Source organism: Myxocyprinus asiaticus, chromosome 32, assembly GCF_019703515.2.
Source record: "Myxocyprinus asiaticus isolate MX2 ecotype Aquarium Trade chromosome 32, UBuf_Myxa_2, whole genome shotgun sequence".
NCBI classification, from domain to species: domain Eukaryota; kingdom Metazoa; phylum Chordata; class Actinopteri; order Cypriniformes; family Catostomidae; genus Myxocyprinus; species Myxocyprinus asiaticus.
In genome coordinates, this window is record NC_059375.1 from 13,036,282 (window position 1) to 13,057,463 (window position 21,182).

General features: G+C 44.9%; 1 protein-coding gene across 2 annotated transcripts in view; it reads right to left on the minus strand.

Moving 5' to 3' along the window:
- Positions 1–21,182, minus strand: part of LOC127422782 (integrin alpha-X-like) — a 95,209-nt gene that overhangs the window by 6,264 nt on the left and 67,763 nt on the right. For both annotated transcript variants that reach the window (XM_051666542.1, XM_051666546.1), the window contains exons 21-25: positions 21,009–21,150; positions 799–897; positions 470–549; positions 210–296; positions 41–119 (exon numbers count right to left, since the gene is read on the minus strand). In XM_051666542.1, the coding sequence (XP_051522502.1) occupies positions 41–119; positions 210–296; positions 470–549; positions 799–897; positions 21,009–21,150 (487 nt within the window). The remainder of the gene's footprint in view (positions 1–40; positions 120–209; positions 297–469; positions 550–798; positions 898–21,008; positions 21,151–21,182) is intronic.

The following is a 21,182-nucleotide window of genomic DNA, read 5'->3' on the forward strand; positions in this document are numbered from 1 at the left end:
TTTTAGATGATACTTCAAGATACTGCACTTGAACCAATACCTTTAATATTTGTTGCACTGGTCTCTGAAGATCCTTTTTTCCTGCAGTAAAATTAATGTGGATGCTGGAATTTTCATGCCTTGTAAAGTAAAACAAAGATAAAGAATTGCAGTAGTCAGGATGAACAAAATATAGGTACAGAAATGTAATAAAGGTGCAGATCACTGACCTTATTAAGGCAATATAGATGGCATATTTGACATCAATGGTTTTCTCTTTGGATAATTCATTGTTTTCAGAGTGTAGGTCATTCCCACTGTAAGGGACGAAGGGTTTTTCTTAGTTGTTACATTTATCACTTTCTGATATGTGAGCAGTCTTCTAGAGCTGTAGTTCAGAGGCTGCAATACACTTGCTCTCAAACAACTTCTGGTAATTGCAGCAAAAACAATTTAGCCCATACAAGCAAAACAAAAAAAGGTGCCATACCTTTTGACCACAGCACTAAATGTCACATTTTGACCAAAAGTACTTCCTTTATTTATACTGTATGTAATCTCAAACACCACCTATTATTGGGGAAAAATCCACAGAATGATAAAAACAGAAAAGAAATACATTCAGAACAATGTTTTAATTATATATATATATATATATATATATATATATATATATATATATATTTATAATGGTTTTATTTTATTTTTTAAATTTAAAAAAATATATATACTTTTGAAAGTCTGATTGCATTGATAATAAATGACTAAATAAATAAGTGTGTGTACATAAATGTTTGTGCCATGGGTGTTTTCACTCACCTGAGCATTGGCTTTGAGGATGGGGCTACTGATGTGGCAAATGGTCTCTCCCAGTAAAACCCCTGGCTCACCATCAAGAGACACACACTCCACTCTGCCCTATGCATACAGAAAAGTTTTCATATATTTGTATATACTTATACATTTTTCCATTATATATATATATATATATATATATATATATATACAGGTGCATCTCAATAAATTAGAATGTCGTGGAAAAGTTCATTTATTTCAGTAATTCAACTCAAATTGTGAAACTCGTGTATTAAATAAATTCAGTGCATACAGACTGAAGTAGTTTAAGTCTTTGGTTCTTTTAATTGTGATGATTTTGGCTCACATTTAACAAAAACCCACCAATTCACTATCTCAAAAAATTAGAATACATCATAAGACCAATAAAAAAAAACATTTTTAGTGAATTGTTGGCCTTCTGGAAAGTATGTTCATTTACTTATATGTACTCAATACTTGGTAGGGGCTCCTTTTGCTTTAATTACTGCCTCAATTCGGCGTGGCATGGAGGTGATCAGTTTGTGGCACTGCTGAGGTGGTATGGAAGCCCAGGTTTCTTTGACAGTGGCCTTCAGCTCATCTGCATTTTTTGGTCTCTTGTTTCTCATTTTCCTCTTGACAATACCCCATAGATTCTCTATGGGGTTCAGGTCTTGTGAGTTTGCTGGCCAGTCAAGCACACCAACACCATGGTCATTTAACCAACTTTTGGTGCTTTTGGCAGTGTGGGCAGGTGCCAAATCCTGCTGGAAAATGAAATCAGCATCTTTAAAAAGCTGGTCAGCAGAAGGAAGCATGAAGTGCTCCAAAATTTCTTGGTAAACAGGTGCAGTGACTTTGGTTTTCAAAAAACACAATGGACCAACACCAGCAGATGACATTGCACCCCAAATCATCACAGACTGTGGAAACTTAACACTGGACTTCAAGCAACTTGGGCTATGAGCTTCTCCACCCTTCCTCCAGACTCTAGGACCTTGGTTTCCAAATGAAATACAAAACTTGCTCTCATCTGAAAAGAGGACTTTGGAACACTGGTCAACAGTCCAGTTCTTCTTCTCCTCTGACATTGTCTGTGGTTCAGGAGTGGCTTAACAAGAGGAATACGACAACTGTAGCCAAATTCCTTGACATGTCTATGTGTGGTGGCTCTTGATGCCTTGACCCCAGCCTCAGTCCATTCCTTGTGAAGTTCACCCAAATTCTTGAATCGATTTTGCTTGACAATCATAAGGCTGCGGTTCTCTCGGTTGGTTGTGCATCTTTTTCTTCCACACTTTTTCCTTCCACTCAACTTCCTGTTAACATGCTTGGATACAGCACTCTGTGAACAGCCAGCTTCTTTGGCAATGAATGTTTGTGGCTTACCCTCCTTGTGAAGGGTGTCAGTGATTGTCTTCTGGACAACTGTCAGATCAGCAGTCTTCCCCATGATTGTGTAGCCTAGTGAACCAAACTGAGAGACCATTTTGAAGGCTCAGGAAACCTTTGCAGGTGTTTTGAGTTGATTAGCTGATTGGCATGTCACCATATTCTAATTTTTTGAGATAGTGAATTGGTGGGTTTTTGTTAAATGTGTGCCAAAATCATCACAATTAAAAGAACCAAAGACTTAAACTACTTCAGTCTGTGTGCATTGAATTTATTTAATACACGAGTTTCACAATAACGTTGTAGCTGGCATAGGCAATGATGATGATGTTGAAGTGAGAACCCAAGTGCAATTTATTAAATAAACGTGAAATCCAAAACCCTAACTACACGTGAACTAAACTAAACATGAACATGGCTTGACATAAACGTTGCTTGAGTTAAAAATCTACAATCACATTCAATACTTGACAACCAACAATGGAAAACATGAGGGTTTAAATACATGGACATGGGAGAACATAAACCAATGAAAAAACAGAACACTAAACAAGATAATTAAACAATGAACCAATGAAAACAAGACACATGAACATGGAGGGAAAACAGGACATCACATGACTAGGGAACAGGAACTAAACTTTTCAAAATAAAAGACATGAAATACATGAACACACACATTAAACATTACATATCCCCCCCACTAGGGGCGGCTTCCGACACCCCAAAACATGAACACACACAATAAACATGATATAGTTCAAAAGTTCTGTAGGGAGCTGGGGGCGGGGTGTCTTGAGGCTTGGGGCGTGGGGCATGGGACCAGGGCAGAGTCAATGGAAGATTGGGCCCTGAGAAGCTCGAGGGGTGGAGCTGTGGAAGGTGGGGTTGTGAAAGACTTGAGGGGTGGAGCCATGGAAAGCAGAGCCGTGAGAGACTCGAAGGGCGACACCATGGAACTTGATACCTGTAGAGTAGCCGAAGACTCGAAGGGCCAGGGTAGAGCCGGAGGCAGGGAGGACCAAGGTGGCGCTGGAGGCTCGGAGGAGCAAGGCGTATCTGGTGGATCGGAAGACTGAGGTGGAGCCGGTGGGACTGAGGACCAAGATGGAGCCGTAGGGAAGGAGGTCCCTGGTGGAGCTGACAGATGAGGCACAGCCAGAGGATCGGAGAGCAAGGTGGAGCCAGGTGACCAACAGACCAAGGATGAGCCAGAGGGAAGAGAGAACCCCTGCAAAGCCGACAGGCTGAAGGACCACAGTGGAGCCGAGGGAACGCAGAGCTGAGGCGATGTCGAGGGACCGACAGGCCAAGGCAGAGTCCAGGGCTCGGAGGGTCCAGGAGGGGTCGGAGGGTTAAATGTTCCCCTTGCATGCACAAGAGAACTAAGGGTGGGTTCATGGGGGGGGAACCATCTCCAGGTCCAACTGCTCAGATGTGGCTATGACAAGGCATGGAGCAGACTTAGGCGTGGCTGTGACGTGGCATGGAGAAGGCTGAGGCGTTGCTGTGACATGACATGGAGCAGGCTGAAGCATTGCTGTGACATGGCATGGAGCAGGCTGAGGTATTGCTGTGACATGGCATGGAGTGCTGTGACATTTAAACATTACATATATATATATATATATATATATATATATATATATATATATATATATATATATATATATGGGGTTTGTGTACCATATCTTGTACATATTGAATGCAACATTCAAACATTCACAGTGAAGGTTGGATAAATTATGTGAAGCCCTAGGCTAGTTACGTCAATAATAGCTTATTAAAGTCAGGAGTTGGAGATTGAAATGAGACTGAAGCTGTGGGTTAGAGCTACTTTGATGTGGACCATGCCTCACAAAAACAAAAACAAAAAACAGATCTCAGAAGACCTACAAACAAGAATTGTTACTTTTGAGAAAGGTTACAAATTTATCTGGAAGAACTTAGATATTTTTCTGTCCACAGTTAGACAAATTGTCTATAAATGGAGAGGATTTAGTATTGTGGCTACACTCCCTAGAAGTGATGACTCAAAGGGCACACCTTAAAATGCTCAATGAGGTAAAAAAGAACCCTTGAGTGACAGCTAAAGACTTGAAGGAATCATTGGAACTGGTTAACTTCTCTGTTCATTAGTCAACTATACAGAAAACATTAAACAGGCATGGTGTTCATGGCAAGACACCACAAAGGAAGCCGCTGGTTTCCAACAAAAATATTGCTGCATGCCTGAAGTTTGCCAAAGACCCCCTTGAGAGTCCACAACGCTACTGGGAAAATGTTTTGTGGACTGATGAAACTAAGGTTTAATTGTTTGGGAAGAACACGCAGCGCTACGTATGCCGTAAAAAGGGCACCACATACCAACATGAAAACATCATCCCAACTGTGAAGTACGGTGGAGGGAGCATCATGATTTGGGGCTGCTTTGCTGCTTCAGGGCATGGACTGCTTGCCATCATTGAGGGAAAAAGTAATTCCCAAGTTTATCAAGATATCCTACAGGATAATTTCAGGGTGACTGTGTGCCAGCTGAAGCCCAGTAGAAGTTGGGTGATGCAGCAGGCAGTGTTGTAGCCAAGACCACCTAAACCGAGACCAAGTCAAGACCAAGACCAGAGTGTATCGAGACCGAGACAAGACCAAGACTTTGAAGGGTTGAGACCAAATCGAGACCAAGACCAAGGCAGGGCGAGACCGAGTCAAGACCAAAACCAGACCAGTGCGAGACAGATCCACATTCCCATAAAAACACCCACAGAAAACAAAGGAAGATTCCACTTTATTCACCTCTTTTATTGCCATATATATATATATATATGTGTGTGTGTGTGTGTGTGTGTGTGTATCAGTGTACCATGAGAAATGTCTTGATAAAATAATCAAAAGGCATTGCAGAGGTGAATTTTATGTGTGTGAATTTTCCTTTGTTTTCTATGAACAAACAAATACAAACAAACACCATCTTTATTCAACACTCCTTTTCCAAGTTTTACCATCCACCTAAAACAATAAATATTTGTGCAAGCATCGCATCAGGTTTTCTGGATGACTCTTCCTCTAGAATCCATCACTAAGTACAGAATATATCAAACAATTATTCAGTACACAAGTCTTCACTTTTCTCTGTCTTTTCTTAAACAATATAGTAACTTTCCAAGTTGAATGGAATGCAGCAAGAGGCATATTACTAACGTTAGCTAGCTAGCTTTGCTAGCATCACTTACACTTTGCTTATCTTTCTTTATGCTACTTTTCTAAGTGCCGATAAATGTTTGACGTGGTCCCAGCTGTCTCGGTAAGCATTGCATTGTAAAATGTACATCCTGCTGTGTGTTTTCTTTTTGACACTTTTTTGCAGATGAACTCTTTGTCGTTTAGGTCAGTGTTTCTTTTTTTTTTGCCACCTCACACTTTTTACGATTTAAAAATCCCATGACACACCACTACCCACGGCACACCACTATCCCACATAACCATCGTCAATAGTTTTCCTTTTCAAGAACGTGTCCATGTTTTCTGTCTGTCTAAGTAGTGTGAACTATGTAATGTTTGAAATTCGGCTATGTAAAAAATGCAAGTAACATAGGTAGGCTGTATAATGAGGTCACAGATGCCAGGAGCGCTAATTGGATAATGAAAAAACAACAAATTTGTGTCTTTTCAAATTTGTAGATTTGTTCTTGCAAATTAATTCTTGCAATGGCACAGCAAATAAATTTATTATTTATTTATTTATTTACTGTATTTGGGGGAAATAATGTAGCACCTGACTATAAGTCATACCGGGTCAAAATCGCGTTGTTTAAGTCGCACCGACAGAGGTTGGATCCGGCAGGCACCAGAACCCAAGAGCAGCCATCAGGCCTCCATTCACAGGTTAAGATGTCAAACATGCTCTGTGAAGATTACAGTACCTCAGAATCTACACATCGAATCACAGTGTTTTTGGACTAGTTTAAAACAGGAGAATTTGCTTTTAGTAATCGTATGTAACAGTTTCTCATATTCTTTTTATGTTTCATGAGAGAATCTGTTCATAACATCTGTAACTCTATGCTGTGCACAGATAAACAGCTTTTAGTCTTTGAGTAAAACAATACACCTGGTGTATTCTATTCATTCATTCAGTTCACTGACTGAAAGTTTTTACTACAAGTGTGTTGATGAAGCATCATTTTGTGTGCATGTGAGGAGTTGCGTTTGACAACGGACTAGAGTTTGTTAGAACAATAATGTTATGATGGACAAAATATTTAAACTGGTTGAATAAAATACTTTGTAATGGAAAATATACTTAATTGGCAACTTTGAAACTCTTCTACCATCTCTATTCCTTCACTAAAATAACAGAATAAAAACGGTATTTATTTATTTTGAGGAATTTGATAATTTTCCATGGCACACCTGACAATCTTTCACGGCACACTAGTGAGCACAGTGGTTGGGAAACACTGGTTTAAGTAGCCAAATTGTATTACAGAAGATTTGGCTGACATCTCTCAGACAGCCACAGTTTCTTCTCCTGTCTCCCGCATTCACTTTCTTGGAGTGCGTGTGAAGGGTGGCAAGGAGGGGTGACAGCTGTTAACAGTAACAAAAAATTCAAATTAGAAATGAGTCAAGTTATTACTTGCCTTTGAAGCAGGACGTTTTACATCCAGTCACAGAAATGATGTTAACAAATAAATCAGACAATGCACAGGCAATTTAGTGATATCTCCGTAGTTGTGGTCTTGACCAGTCTTGAAATAAAATCTGAGTCCTCTTTGTCTGAGACTGAGACAAGGCCGAGTAAAAATGTGGTCTATTCCAAGACGAAACCGAGATCTTCAAAAAGTGGTCTCGAGACCAAGAACGATCTTGAGTACTACAACACTGGCAGCAGGACAATGATCATTCAAACACTGAAGTAAATCCACTACAGAATCAGAATAAGAATGAGCTTTATTGCCAAGTATGCTTACACATACAAGGAATTTGTCTTAGTGACAGAAGCTTCCAGTGCACAAAAAAATACAACAACAAGAATAAAACAGAATAAAAATAAAAAGTGAATAGAAAATATAAGTATATATACAAATGTACAATAAGACAAATACACACACACACACACACACACACACACACATATATATATATATATATATATGTACAAATACAAATCTATTATATACAGATAGTGCAAGGGAATGTAATGGCAGAAGAGAAAGGATATGTTGGATAAACATAATTATTGCTTAATGGGGCAGTTTTAACTATTCATCACCAGCCAGAAGGCAACAGTTCAAATAGGTAGTGGGCTGGGTGATTGGGGTCCAAAGTGATTTTTCCAGCACTTTTCCTCACTCTGGAAGTGTACAGTTCTTGAAGGGAGGACAGGGGAAACCAATAATCCACTCAGCAGTCCAAACTGTCCTTTGTAGTCTTCTGATATCCAATTTGTTAGCTGAACCAAAACAGACAGTTATTAAAATGCAGAGGACAGACTCAGTGCTAAGTAGAACTGTATCAGCAGCGCCTGTGGCAGGTTGAACTTCCTCATCTGGTGAAGGAAGTACAACCTCTGCTGGGCCTTTTTCACAGTGGAGTCAATGTGGGTCTCCCACTTCAGGTCCTGTAAGATGGTAGAGTCCAGGAACCACAGTGCTGTTCAGAATGGTGAGCGGGGTCAGTGTTGGGATGTTTCTCCTAAAGTCCACTATCACCTCCACTGTTTTGAGCATGTTCAGCTCCAGGTTGTTTTGACTGCACCAGACAGCCAGCTGTTCAACCTCCCTTCTGTATGCAGACTAATTGTCATCCTGGATTAGGCTGATGACAGTAGTGGTCCTTGGCGGTGCAGTCATTTGTGTACAGGGAGAAGAGTAGTGGGTAGAGCACACATCCCTGGGGGGCACCAGTGCTGATCGTACAGGTGCTTGAAGTGAATTTCCCCAGTCTCACCAACTGCTGCCTATCTGTCAGTAAGCTGGTGATCCACTGATAGATAGAGGTGGGAACAGAGAGTTGGTTTAATTTAGTCCAGAGAATAGTTGGGATGATGGTGTTGAAAGCCGAACTGAAGTCCACAAAAAGGATCCTTGCATATGTCTCTGGTCTGTTCAGATGTTGCAGGATATGATGCAATCCCATGTTGACTGCATCATCCACAGACCTGTTTGCTCGATAAGCAAATTGAAAGGGATCCAGAAAGGGTCCAGTGATGTCCTTCAGGTGAGCCAACACCAGTCTCTCTAATGATTACTTGACCACAGACGTCAGAGCGATGGGTCTGTAGACATTAAGTCCTGTGATTTTGGGTTTCTTTGGGACAGGGATGATGGTGGAGGGTTTGAAGCAACAGGGAACTTCACACTGCTCCAGTGATCTGTTGAAGATCTGTGTGAAGATGGGGGCCAGCTGGTCAGCACAGGATTTTAGACAAGCATGTGAAACACCGTCTGGGCCCTGTTCTTTCCTTGTCTTTTGTTTCCAGAATACCCAGCACACATCCTCTTCACAGATCTTAAGTGCAGGTTTAGTAGCATGAGGGGGAGGAGCTTGGTTGCAGGAAGTGTTGATGTTTGTGTGAAGTGAAGGTCAGAGCAGTGTGGGGTGTGAGACTGGGCTTTTCAAATCTACAGTAAAACACATTCAGGTTGTCAGCCGGTTGTTGATTCCCTACAGTGTTGGGGGTTGGTGTCTTGTAGTTAGTGATGTCTTTCAGGCCTCTCCACACTGACGCAGGGTCGTTAGCTGAAAACTTGTTTTTCAGCTTCTCAGTGTAGCTTCTTTAGCCACTCTAATCTCTTTTGTCAGTGTGTTTCTGGCCTGATTGTACAAGATTTTATCCCCACATCTATAAGCATCCTCTTTGGCCTGATGAAGCTGCCTGAGTTTTTCTGTAAACCATGGTTTGTCATTGTTGAATATTAAATAAGTCCTAGTAGGAATGCACATATCTTCACAGAAACTGATATATAATGTCACAGTATCTGTGAGCTCGTCCAGATTGGTGTCTGCAGCTTCAAAAACACTCCAATCAGTGCAGTCAAAGCAGGCTTGTAGTTCCAGCTCTGCTTCATTGCTCCATCCCGTTACAGTCCTTACTACAGGTTTAGCTGATTTAAGTTTCTGCCTGTAGGTCGGAAGAAGATGAACCAGACAGTGATCAGAGAGTCCCAAACCTCCTTGAGGGTCAGAGCGATATGCATCCTTTAATGTTGTGTAGCAGTGATCCAGAATATTTCTGTCTCTGGTGGGGCATGTAATGTGCTCTCTGTATTTTGGCAGTTCACAGGTGAGGTTGGCTCTGTTAAAATCACAGAGAATAATAATAAGTGAGTCTGTGTATTGTTGTTCCATGTCTGTGATCTGATCAGCCAGCTGTTGCAGCGCTGCGCTCACACACTCTTGTGGAGGAATATAAACACACCAGAATAAGCGAGGAAAACTCCAGTGGTGAGTAGAAAGGCTTACAATTGATAAAGAGTACTTCCAAATTAGGACAACACATCTTCTTTAACGTTGTTACATCTGTACACCGACTTTCATTGATGTAAAAACATGTTCTCATTTTCCCCGTTAACTCCACAATGCAATCCGCTCTGAACAGCTGAAAGCCTGGCAGATGTAACGCACTGTCTGGAATGGCTTCACTCAGCCAGGTTTCTGTGAAGCACAAGGTAGCAGGGTTGGAAAAGTCCTTGTTTGTATAGGTGAGGAGATGTAGTTCGTCCATTTTGTTAGGAAGAGAGTGGATATTTGCAAAATGAATATTCAGCAGCGCTGTTCGAAAGCCGCGCTGACGGAGCTTGACCAGCGCGCCGGCTCACTTCCCTCGCTTGTGTCTCATAGCGCTTGAACAACACAGCAGCGCCTCCAACTAAAATGTCCAGGAAACATCCGAATAGCCAAGAATGGTTTCAAAAAAAGAAAATCCACCTTTTGGTGTGGCCAGTGATGGGCAGTAGCTTCACTACAAATAGCGAAGTTATTAGCTTAACTACATTTCTGAGTAGCGAGATGGTAGCTTTGCTAGTTTTTAAATCAAGTAGCTTTTCAGTAGCGAAGCTATATTTTTGACAAGGTAGCGGCATAGTGTTGACAAAAGCTACACTGCTACATCATGCCTTGTACCTGGTGTTTACTAATGGCAGTTTTGAATCAGAACTAAAGATGTCCGATCACAAATTAATCGTTCATTTGAGTCGGTCCTTTACAAAGAACTGGTCACACATGATAGGAAAGTGGTCTGAATCTGTTCGCGATTCAATCTGAATGACTCAGAAAGCTTGCGCTCGCGCTGCTGAATCATTTGGTGCACGCTCTCACTTTTCACAAGCTCAAGGAATATTTTATAACACGGCAAATAAAGATAATGCTGGATGCAGTGGATCAACAATCAATCAATGGAAACCAAACCTGCAAATACATCCTATCATTTGGCAATGATGAAGAAAGTCTTTATTAAGTTCAATACGTGTGCAGCTTGTGAACGACTTCTGCAGGTAAATAAATTTTCCAACCAAAAGAATATCAAAATACGTATTAACCTATACGAAAACACTTAAAAAAGTACCATGACATTACCATGTTTTTGGGCATGTACCATTACCTGGGAGCACCATGTTAATACAATGGTATATGAATGTGGTAATATAGCGAAGTACAATGGTATTTTTTTGAAGCACCATGTAAATACAATAGCATATATGGTAATCATATATCAAATTACCATGGTAGTAACATGGTATTCTTTGAAGTGCTTTGAAGCACCATGCATCTACAGAATGGTGTATAAATAGTTGTATATTAAAGTACCATGGGATTACCATCTGACACCATCAGAAATCACATTGTTATTGCCCAGATGTGCTCTCACACACACACACACACACGGTTGAAAAAAAAATTAAGTAGCTTAAATGTAGCAAGCTACTTTTGGCATGTAGCTTGTAGTGTAACGTCATGGTTACTGGTGTAACCTCCGTTCCCTGATGGAGGGAACGAGACGTTGGTGTCGATGTAGTGACACTAGGGGTCACTCTTGGGAGCCCGAGACACCTCTGGTCTTTGATAAAAGGCCAATGAAAATTGGCGAGTGGTATTTGCATGCCACTTCCCCGAACATACGGGTATAAAAGGAGCTGGTATGCAACCACTCATTCAGGTTTTACGCTGAGGAACCGATATAAGGTCCGGCCATTTCAGCGGGTAGTTCAGCGTTGTGGCAGGAGGGACCAATGTCTCGTTCCCTCCATCAGGGAACGGAGGTTACACCAGTAACCATGACATTCCCTATCTGTCACTCACTCACTCACTAGGGGTCCCTATACAAAATGCCACAAGGCTGAACTGTGTTACGTGAACTGGCGGTGTGTGGTGGGCAGACTTGCTGTGTGCCTCATAGCCAGCGCACCAGGTCGACACGTAACCTCCCCCAACACAGTTATGAGTGTCGAACGGCCCTTTTTGGGGACAAGTCGACTACCCAGAGATAGAGACAGGCTTAACGCAGTCGTGGCCTCTTTCCCCTTCTCTTTTTCCACTCCCTAAAAAAGAAGGGGGATTATCTGACTGGGCCGCCAGGTCTAGTCGGGGGGTGTCCCTCCCAAGGGGAGGACACCGCGGAGACCACACCTTGCCCTAAGAGAGGGGGGGATAATTAAGTGGAAGAATACATCACATGGTCTTTCCAACCATGTGGAGAGCCTTCAAGGTAGATCCTGCCCAATGGGGGAGGAGTTACTACAACATGGAGACTGAGGGGCTCTGCCCAAGGAAGATGCAGTTTGCCAGTAGGGAAACGAACTAGCGGAAGATATATATCGCATGGGGTTAGCCTTACAGGGAACCGCCACATGCGGAGCACCTACCACAGAACCGGACTCTTAGTTAGCGCGTGTACTGGGCTGGCAGCGAGTCTCTTTGAAAACTCGACTGCCACAGGGCTCGGAGGAAGTCAACCAGGGAACAACTTTTGTGAACACTACTGGGAATTAGCAGCGCACGTCTTCAGCTCAAAAGGAGGTGGAAGGTGCTATGTGCAAGCGATACACCCGGCCGGCTATCCCGGGCTTATCCGCTTGTGTTGCGTGCCACTACCAGGGACGAAACTGGTTCCACCCGGAGGTTGTAGAACCTTGCAAAGGTGTTGGGTGTTGCCCAGCCCGCTGCTCTGCAAATGTCTGTTAGAGAGGCACCTCTGGCCAGGGCCCAAGAAGCCGCTACACCACGGGTAGAATGGGCTCGTATCCCTACAGGGGCAGTATGTTTTGGGCGAGACATGCCATAGTTATGGCGTCAATGAGCCAGTGGGCGATCCTCTGCTTGGAGACAGCGCTTCCTTTCCGCTGTGCACCAAAGCAGACAAAGAGCTGCTCAGAGATTCTAAAGCTCTGCGTGCGATCCAAATAGATGCGTAAAGCGCGCACCGGACACAGCAACGACAGGGCTGGGTCCGCCTCCTCCTGGGATAGCGCTTGCAGGTTCACCACCTGGTCCCTAAAAGGAGTGGTGGGAACCTTGGGCACATAGCCCGTTCGGGGGTCTCAGGATCACGTGAGAATAGCCCGGACCGAACTCCAGGCATGTTTTGCTGACAGAGAACGCTTGCAGGTCACCTACCCTCTTGATGGAAGTGAGCGCAGTCAGGAGGGCAGTCTTCAAGGAGAGTGCCTTAAGCCCGGCTGACTGCAAAGCTCAAAGGGGGCTCTCTGTAGACCCTGAAAAACTACAGAGGTCCGATGAGGGAACAAGGCGCCGCCTGGAGGGATTCAGCCTCCTGGCGCCTCTTAGGAACCTGATGATCAGATCATGCTTCCCTAAGGACTTACCGTCGAATGCGTCGTGGTGTGCTGCTATGGCAGCAACGTACACCTTCAAGGTGGAAGGGGACAGCCTCCCTTCCAACCTCTCTTGCAGGAAGGAAAGCACTGATCTGACTGCGCACCTTAGGGGGTCTTCCTGACGGAAAGAACACCACTTAGTGAACAGACGCCACTTAAAGGCATACAGGCGCCTCATAGAGGGAGCCCTAGCCTGAGTGAACGTGTCTACCACCGCAGGTGGGAGACAGCTTAGGTCTTCCGCGTCCCATCCAGGGGCCAGACATGGAGATTCCAGAGGTCTGGGCGCGGGTGCCGGATGGTGCCCCTTCCCTGAGAAAGAAGGTCCTTCCTCAGGGGAATTTGCCCGGGGGGAGCTGTCACGAGGAGTGTGAGGTCCGAGCACCACGTCTGGGCGGGCCAGTAGGGTGCTTACCAGGACAACCTTCTCCTCGTCCTCCCTGACCTTGCACAGGGTCTGTGCGAGCAGGCTCACTGGGGGAAAACACATATTTGCGAATGCCAGGGGACCAGCTGCGTGCCAGCGCGTCTATGCCGAGGAAGGCCTCGGTGAGGGCGTACCAGAGCGGGCAGTGAGATGATGCTTGGGAGGCAAACAGGTGCACCTGTGCCTGACCGAATCGACTCCAAAACATGCTGGACCACCTGAAGGTGGAGTCTCCACTCTCCCTTGAGGGTAACCTGTTGTTACGGCGCGTCCACCGAAGTGTTGAGGTTGCCCGGGATGTGAGTGGCTTGCAGCGACTTGGTGCTGCTAACTCCGTTGGAGGAGACGGCGGGCGAGTTGTGACATACAGCGGGAGCGCAGACCGCCTTGGCGGTTGACATATGCTACCGCTGCCGTGCTGTCTGTCCGAACTAGCACGTGCTTGCCCTGGATCAACGGCCGGAACCTCCGCAGGGCGAGCAGAATTGCCAGTAACTCGAGGCAGTTGATGTGCCAACGTAGCCGCGGACCCGTCTAGAGGCCGGCGGCTGCGTGCCCGTTGCCAACAGCGCCCCAGGCCGTTTTGGAGGCATCTGTCGTGACCACGACGCGCCTGGAGACCAGTTCTAGGGGAACACCTGCTCGTAGAAACGAGAGGTCGGTCCAAGGGCTGAAAAGACGGTGACAGACCGACGTAATGGCCACGCGGTGTGTCCCGTGGCGCCATGCCCGTCTCGGGACTCGAGTCTGGAGCCAGTGCTGAAGCGGCCTCATATGCATCAACCCGAGGGGTGGCCACCGCCGAGGATGCCATATGCCCCAGGAGCCTCTGAAAAAGTTTCAGTGGAACCGCTGTTTTCTGTTTGAACGCCTTCAAACAGGTCAGCACCGACTGGGCGCACTTGTTCGTAAGGTGCGCCATCAAGGAGACTGAGTCCAACTCCAAACCGAGAAAAGAGATGCTCTGAACCGGGAGGAGCTTGCTCTTTTCCCAGCTGACCCGAAGCCCTAGTCGGCTGAGGTGTGAGAGCACCAGGTCCCTGTGTGCGCATAACACGTCTCGAGAGTGAGCTAAGATTAGCCAGTCGTCGAGATAGTTGAGAATGCGAATGCCCACCTCCCTTAACGGGGCAAGGGCAGCCTCTGCGATCTTCATAAAGACGCGAGGAGACAGGGACAGGCCGAAAGGGAGGACTTTGTACTGATACGCCTGACCCTCGAACGCGAACCGCAGGAAGGCTCTGTGTCGAGGAAGGATCGAGACGTGAAAGTACGCATCCTTCGGGTCTTGATGCCGGACGCTCGCTAGAATGCGTCTTTGCATCAGCATTTTGAACGGGAGTCTGTGTAAGGCCCGGTTCAGTACTCACAGGTCCAAGATTGGCCGCAACCCACCGCCTTTTTTCTGAACAATGAAGTAGGGGCTGTAAAACCCCTTCTTCATCTCGGCTGGAGGGACAGTTTCTATGGTGTCCTTCCGTAGGAGGGTAGCGATCTCTGCGCAAGGTAGCAGCGTTTCCGTCTTTCACCAAGGTGAAGTGGACACCGCTGAACCTGGGCGGATGCCCGGCGAAGTGAATCATGCAACCGAGTCGGACGGTCCGGACCAGCCCTCGTGACGGACTGGAAAGCGCAAGCCATGCGTCCAAGTTCCGCGCAAGGGGGACCAAAGGGACAACATCATCGGATGTACCGGCAGGTGGGGCCTCGCGGCGGGGCGGAGCTCGAGATGCCACACCACATCATGGCCGTGCTGAGTCCGAGGACATCGAAGCACTTACCTGGCTCCTTGTGACCACCCCGGAACAGCCTGGGACGGGGGAGGAAGAGGCCTGTCCTCGTGACCCATGGAGACTGTCACATCGGGGGCGGATTTGTGCCACAGCTGGGCGCTCAGGGCGGGAGACCGCCGCTGGAGCGCCAACCTGCCAAATGGAGTGGTGGCTGGTGGTCGTGATGCCAGCCGTACACACCGGATATGTGACCCAGGGAACAAGGAAACCACTCTTGCTGAGCTCTTGAGTACTGCAGCCACTTGGGCATGCAGCACAATTAAATGCAAAAGGTAACAAAAAGATGAAGATCTGCTTACCAGCTCCAGAGCAGCGGGTTTCATTGTCCCTGGGTCGCCCGTCTCAAGGGCGCTTTGAAGCCTTTCACGGGTTCTGGGCGGCCGCGAGACGGGTGGCGTCTGCTTCCTGCGGTGAGCTCCACGCCGGGGCCAGGCCGAAGGGGCGGAGCTGGTGCAGTCACCGCAGGGGGACGCCCTTGGCGATGAGTAGATGGGGTGTGGGATCTTGAGCCGCGCCGGGGCAGGATGAGCCGGCTAGCATCCATCTACTGCTCTACCATCGAGAACTGCTGGGCAAAGTCCTCGACGGTGTTGCCGAATAGGCCCGCCTGGGAAATGGGGGCAGCAAGGAATCGTGTCCTGTCGGCCTCACCCATCTCGACCAGGTTGAGCCAAAGGTGGCGCTCCTGGACCACTAGTGTGGCCATCGTCCGCCCGAGAGACCGCGCCATGACCTCCGTCGCTCGGAGAGCGAGGTCGGTCGCCGAGCGCAGTTCCTGCATCAATCCTGGGGCGGAACTACCCTCGTGCAGTTCCTTTAGCGCCTTGGCAGACTTGCAGGAGAGCCATGGCGTGCAGGGCGGAGGCGGCTTGTCCAGCGGCACCATAGGCTTTGACCGTCAGAGACGACGTAAACCTACAGGCCTTGGACGGGGGCTTTGGGCACCCGCGCCAGGTGGCGGCGCTCTGTGGGCATAGGTACACCGCGAGCGCCTTTATCCACCGGGGGATTGCCGAATAACCCTTGGCCGCCCCACCATCGAGGGTAGTGAGAGCAGGGAAGCTGAAAAGATTGGGACCGGGCAGTAAAAAGTGCCTCCCGTGACCTTGTCAGCTCTTCATGCACTTCCGGGAAGAAAGGAACGGGGCGGGGCGTGGCTTTGAGCGGTGCCGCGAGCCCAGGAACCAATCACCGAGCCGCGAGGGTTCAGGGAAGAGCAGTGAAATCCACTCTAACCGATGCTCACGGCTGTCCGGGAAAGCATGTCGTCATCTCCGCGTCAGCCTGTGACTGGGCGATCGACCCCGAAGGGAGGAGCCCAGCTGAGGCTTCCGACTGGACGAGCCCACTCTCCGATGCTGCGCTCGAGAGCTCATCACTTTCGCGGGCTCCGAATAAGAGGTCGAACTCGCCGTGAGACGAGCCGGCGGACTCACCCGGAAGCCCGATCGGGGCAGATGAGCATGCTGGGGAATGGGAGGTCCGCGGGGGGATACCTGGCGGAGGCGGTCCCATTGGGGTCCCCAAATCGCGCCCAGGGGCATTCTCTGCAGTGCACCAGTGCAGAGGAGGGAGTAGCCGCTGAAATGCACCGTCAGATCCAGCAGGTGAATGAACAGTAGTATTCAGCTCAGCGAGCATGACCGTTCGGCTCCGAAGAGAAAATCTGAATGAGTGGTTGCGTACCAGCTCCTTTTATACCCGTATGTTCAGGGGAGTGGCTTGCAAATACCACTCGCCAATTTTCATTGGCCTTTTATCAAAGACCAGAGGTGTCTCGGGCTCCCAAGAGTGACCCCTAGTGTCACTACATCGACACCAACGTCGAGTGAGTGACATATAGGGAACTTTCTACTTTTTCTGAAGTGTAGCCTTTAGCTTTGCTTAACGAATTTCCTGTTGAGTAGTTGGTAGCTTAGCTAGCTAAATTTTTTTGAGTAGCTTGAGAGTGAGAGTGGCACTGTCAGAGCCCAACACTGAGAGTGGCCCAGTCAGAGCCCAGACCTTAACCTAATAGAGATGCTGTGTAATGACCTCAGGAGAGATGTTTACACCAGACATCCTAAGAATATGGCTGAGCTGAAGGAGTTCTGTAAGGAAGGATGGTCCTCAATTATTTCTAAAAATTGTGCAGGTCTAATCCACAGCTACCTGAAACACTTGGCTGAGGTTTATATATTGAAGATTTACAAATGTATATTCGGTTATATATTTACAGTATATATTCAGAACTACATATTCAGGATTTACAACTATATATTCTGATTCATATTTATATATTCAGATTTACTGAAATATATATTCAAAATATAATCATATTTTCCAATGTGTTATTTGCCAAAATGTAGAAAGGGGGATGTAACAATATTTAGTTTTTCTTTCTTGATTAAAAAATATAGTATTGTCATTATTATTATTTTTGCAATCTGGTCTTACCTGTTTAGGGGTGATCCTCCTGTTAATTAACCATTCTGTTTCTCATTCATTTCTTAAGAACATTGCACACTATGAGGAAACTGTCATATTCACAGTTAAAGCCAGACTACAGATCCTCCCTACTAGACTTTTCACTCTTTCTGGTATCCCACCGTTCATGTCCCTTATTATTTGCATCACACCGAAGAACAGGTTATTGAATCAATGTCACATATCTTGATGTTTTGTCTTTACAAAATAACTTTTTCTCATCTTTCTGCCAATACACCTGATGTTGTAGTGACTAAAGAAGAGTCCAAACAGGTGTTTGTTTTGAGGTTGGCTGCACCTTTGACTAGTTTAGAGGAAGCTTTTATGATTAAAGTAATTAAATATCAATAGCTCCTGGACATAATTTAAGAACTGTGTTATAGGAGAAGACTATTGGTATTCATATTTGGCAGCTTAGGACATACACATAGGTTGGTAAGGGGGGGCTCCAACTTTTGGGAATGTCAAAAAAGGAGCTAAGAAGCTTGCCAAATACTGTGTTGTCTCCGCTATCATTGGCAGTCATCATACAGTACTGTGCAAATGTCTTAGGCACATAAGATGTTTCACAAAAGCATTTGTCTTAAGATGGTTATTTATATCTTCAGCTTTAATGTGTCAATATGAAAAACACATTTTAGACTCCCAAACATTACTTTTGCAAATAGAAAAGATTATAACAGAAGAAAAGGGACCCCTGCAACAGATGTCATGGCCCCCACAAAGCCCCCCACTGACCATCGTATCTGCCTGAGATTACATAAAGAGACAGAAGCATTTGAGACAGCCTAAATAGATAGAAGAACTGTGGTGAATTCTCCAAGAAGCTTGGAACATCCTATCTGCCAACAACCAGGAAAAACTGTGTACAGGTGTACCTAGGAGATTTGGTGCTGTTTTAAAGGCAAAGGTGGTCACACCGAATATTGATTTCGCTTTTTTATGTTTACTGGACTTTGTATGATATTAAGTGATAAATGAAAACTATTTATGTAATTATTTTTGAAGAATCCTCACTATGCAACATTTTTCACAAGTGCCTAAAACTTTTGCACAGTACTGTATATGGCGGATACATTGTTACATGTATCTCAGATGAATTGCTGTGCTGTGATGTGTAGTCTGGAGATCTGATGTAACTGGTTCATGTGTTGCCAATATAGACTATTTTATTTTATACCTCTAATATTTGTGTCCTGTACTGTTTACCTCTGTGTGGACATTACACTGTGCACAATTATTAGGCAAGTGAGTATTCTGATCTTATCATTATTTCCATGCACATTTTCCAACTCCAAACCATATAAACTTGAAGGCTTATTGGATTCAGTCATTTTCAGGTGATATGTATTTGTGTATTGAGGGAGGGTGTGGCGAAAGTGACTAACATCTTATATCAAGGTGTGCATAATTATTAGGCAGCTTCATTACCTCAGGTAAAATGGGACAAAAAAGAGATTTAATTAAAACTGGAATGTCAAAAATTGTAAAATGCCTTTCATACGGTTGCAACACTCTTGAAATAGCTAAACTATTGAGGCATGACCACTGGACAATCAAACTTTTTGTTGCGAATAGTCAACTGGGGTGCAAAAAATGCATGGCGAAGAAAAGGCACAAATTAACTGCAAAAGACTTGAGAAGAATTAAACGTGAAGCTACCAGGAACCCATTATCCTCCAGTGCCACCAAATTCCAGAACTGCAACCTACCTGTAGTGTACAGAAGTACAAGGTGCCAAGTACTCAGAGACATAGCCAAGATCATGAAGGCTGAAATACGACCACCACTGAATAAGATTCACAAGTTGAAGCATCAAGATTGGGCAAAGAAATACCTGAAGACAGATTTTTCAAAGGTTTTATGGACAGATGAAATGAGAGTGACTCTTGATGGACCAGATGGATGGGCCCGTGGCTGGATCACTAATGGACACTGGGCACCACTTCGAGTCAGGCACCAGCAAGGTGGAGGAGGGGTACTGGTATGGGCTGCAATCATTAAGGATGAGATAGTTGGACCTTTTCGAGTTGAAGATGGACTGAAACTCAACTCCCAAACCTGCCAGTTTCTGGAAAGTACTTTCTTCAAGCAGTGGTAGAGGAAAAAGTCCTCAGCATTCAAGAAGGCCATGATCTTTATGCAGGACAATGCTCCATCACATGCATCCAAGTACTCCACTGCTTGGCTAGCCAGCAATGGCCTCATAGATGCCCAAATAATGACTTGGCCCCTTCCTCACCTGATTTAAATCCTACTGAGAACTTGTGGGCCCTTCTCAAATGTGAGATTTACAGTGAGGGAAGACAATATGCCCTTTGAACAGCATTTGGGAGGCTGTGGTTGCTGCTTCAGTGAAAGTTGATCGTGAACAGATCAAGAAACTGACAGACTCCATGGATGAATGGCTCATGGCAGTTATTGAAAAGAAGGGTGGCTATATTGGTCACTGAATATTTTTGAAAGGCCAAAATGTTATTTAATTGTCATTTTGTATTACTTATTTGTTGCACTTACTATAAAAATTGAGAATAAACAATTGAGTTGGGAGAAATAATTTTTGTAATTTAGTTGCCTAATAAATGTGCACACTTATATATTCCCCTGAGAAAGACAAAACTCACTTTTCTTTGTTAAACTTTCAGGGTTGAAGTTCCATAACATTTTGGATTGACTGAGAGCATTGTGTTTGTTCAACAATAAAATTAATCCTGAGGAATACAATTTGCCTAATAATTGTGCACGCAGTGTAAATGTGTGTGTGTGTGTGTGTGTGTGTGTGTGTGTGTGTGAGTTTTGCTTGAAAAGTGTGCTTATGCTATATTTCTTTAAAAATAAATGCCACTTGTTTAGATATTTTGTTATCTACTCCATTGGCATTTATACACTTTTAAGTGTGCCGTAAGTGTCCAAAACATCAAATATTGATTTCTGAACTCTTCCAAAGTTAAAACATTAGTATTGTGTTGTTTAAAAATGAATATGAACTTCTTTTCTTTGCATTATTCAAGATCTGAAAACACTGCATCTTTTTTGTTATTTTGACCAGTTGTCATTTTCTGCAAATAAATGCTCTAAATGACAATATTGTTATTTGGAATTTGGGAAAAATGTTGTCAGTACTTTATAGAATAAAACAAAAATGTTAATTTTACTCAAACACATACCTATAAATAGTAAATCCAAAGTAACTGATAATTTTGCAGTGGTCTATTAATTTTTTCCAGAACTGTTAAATATAGTATCATCATTATTATTATATATAGAATTACTATCAACATTTCTGCAGTCTGGTCTTACCTGTTTAGAGGTGATTCTTCTGTAAGAAAGTCCAAAGGGGTATTTGAGGGTGAAGTCAGTGTTGTATGAGTTTTCTCCTCTGTTCTCCACAAACACTGTCACATTAATCTCCTGCATGATCCCAACCTCTATGTTTGTAGATCTGAATCAGGTAAACAAAAAAAGAGTTAATTC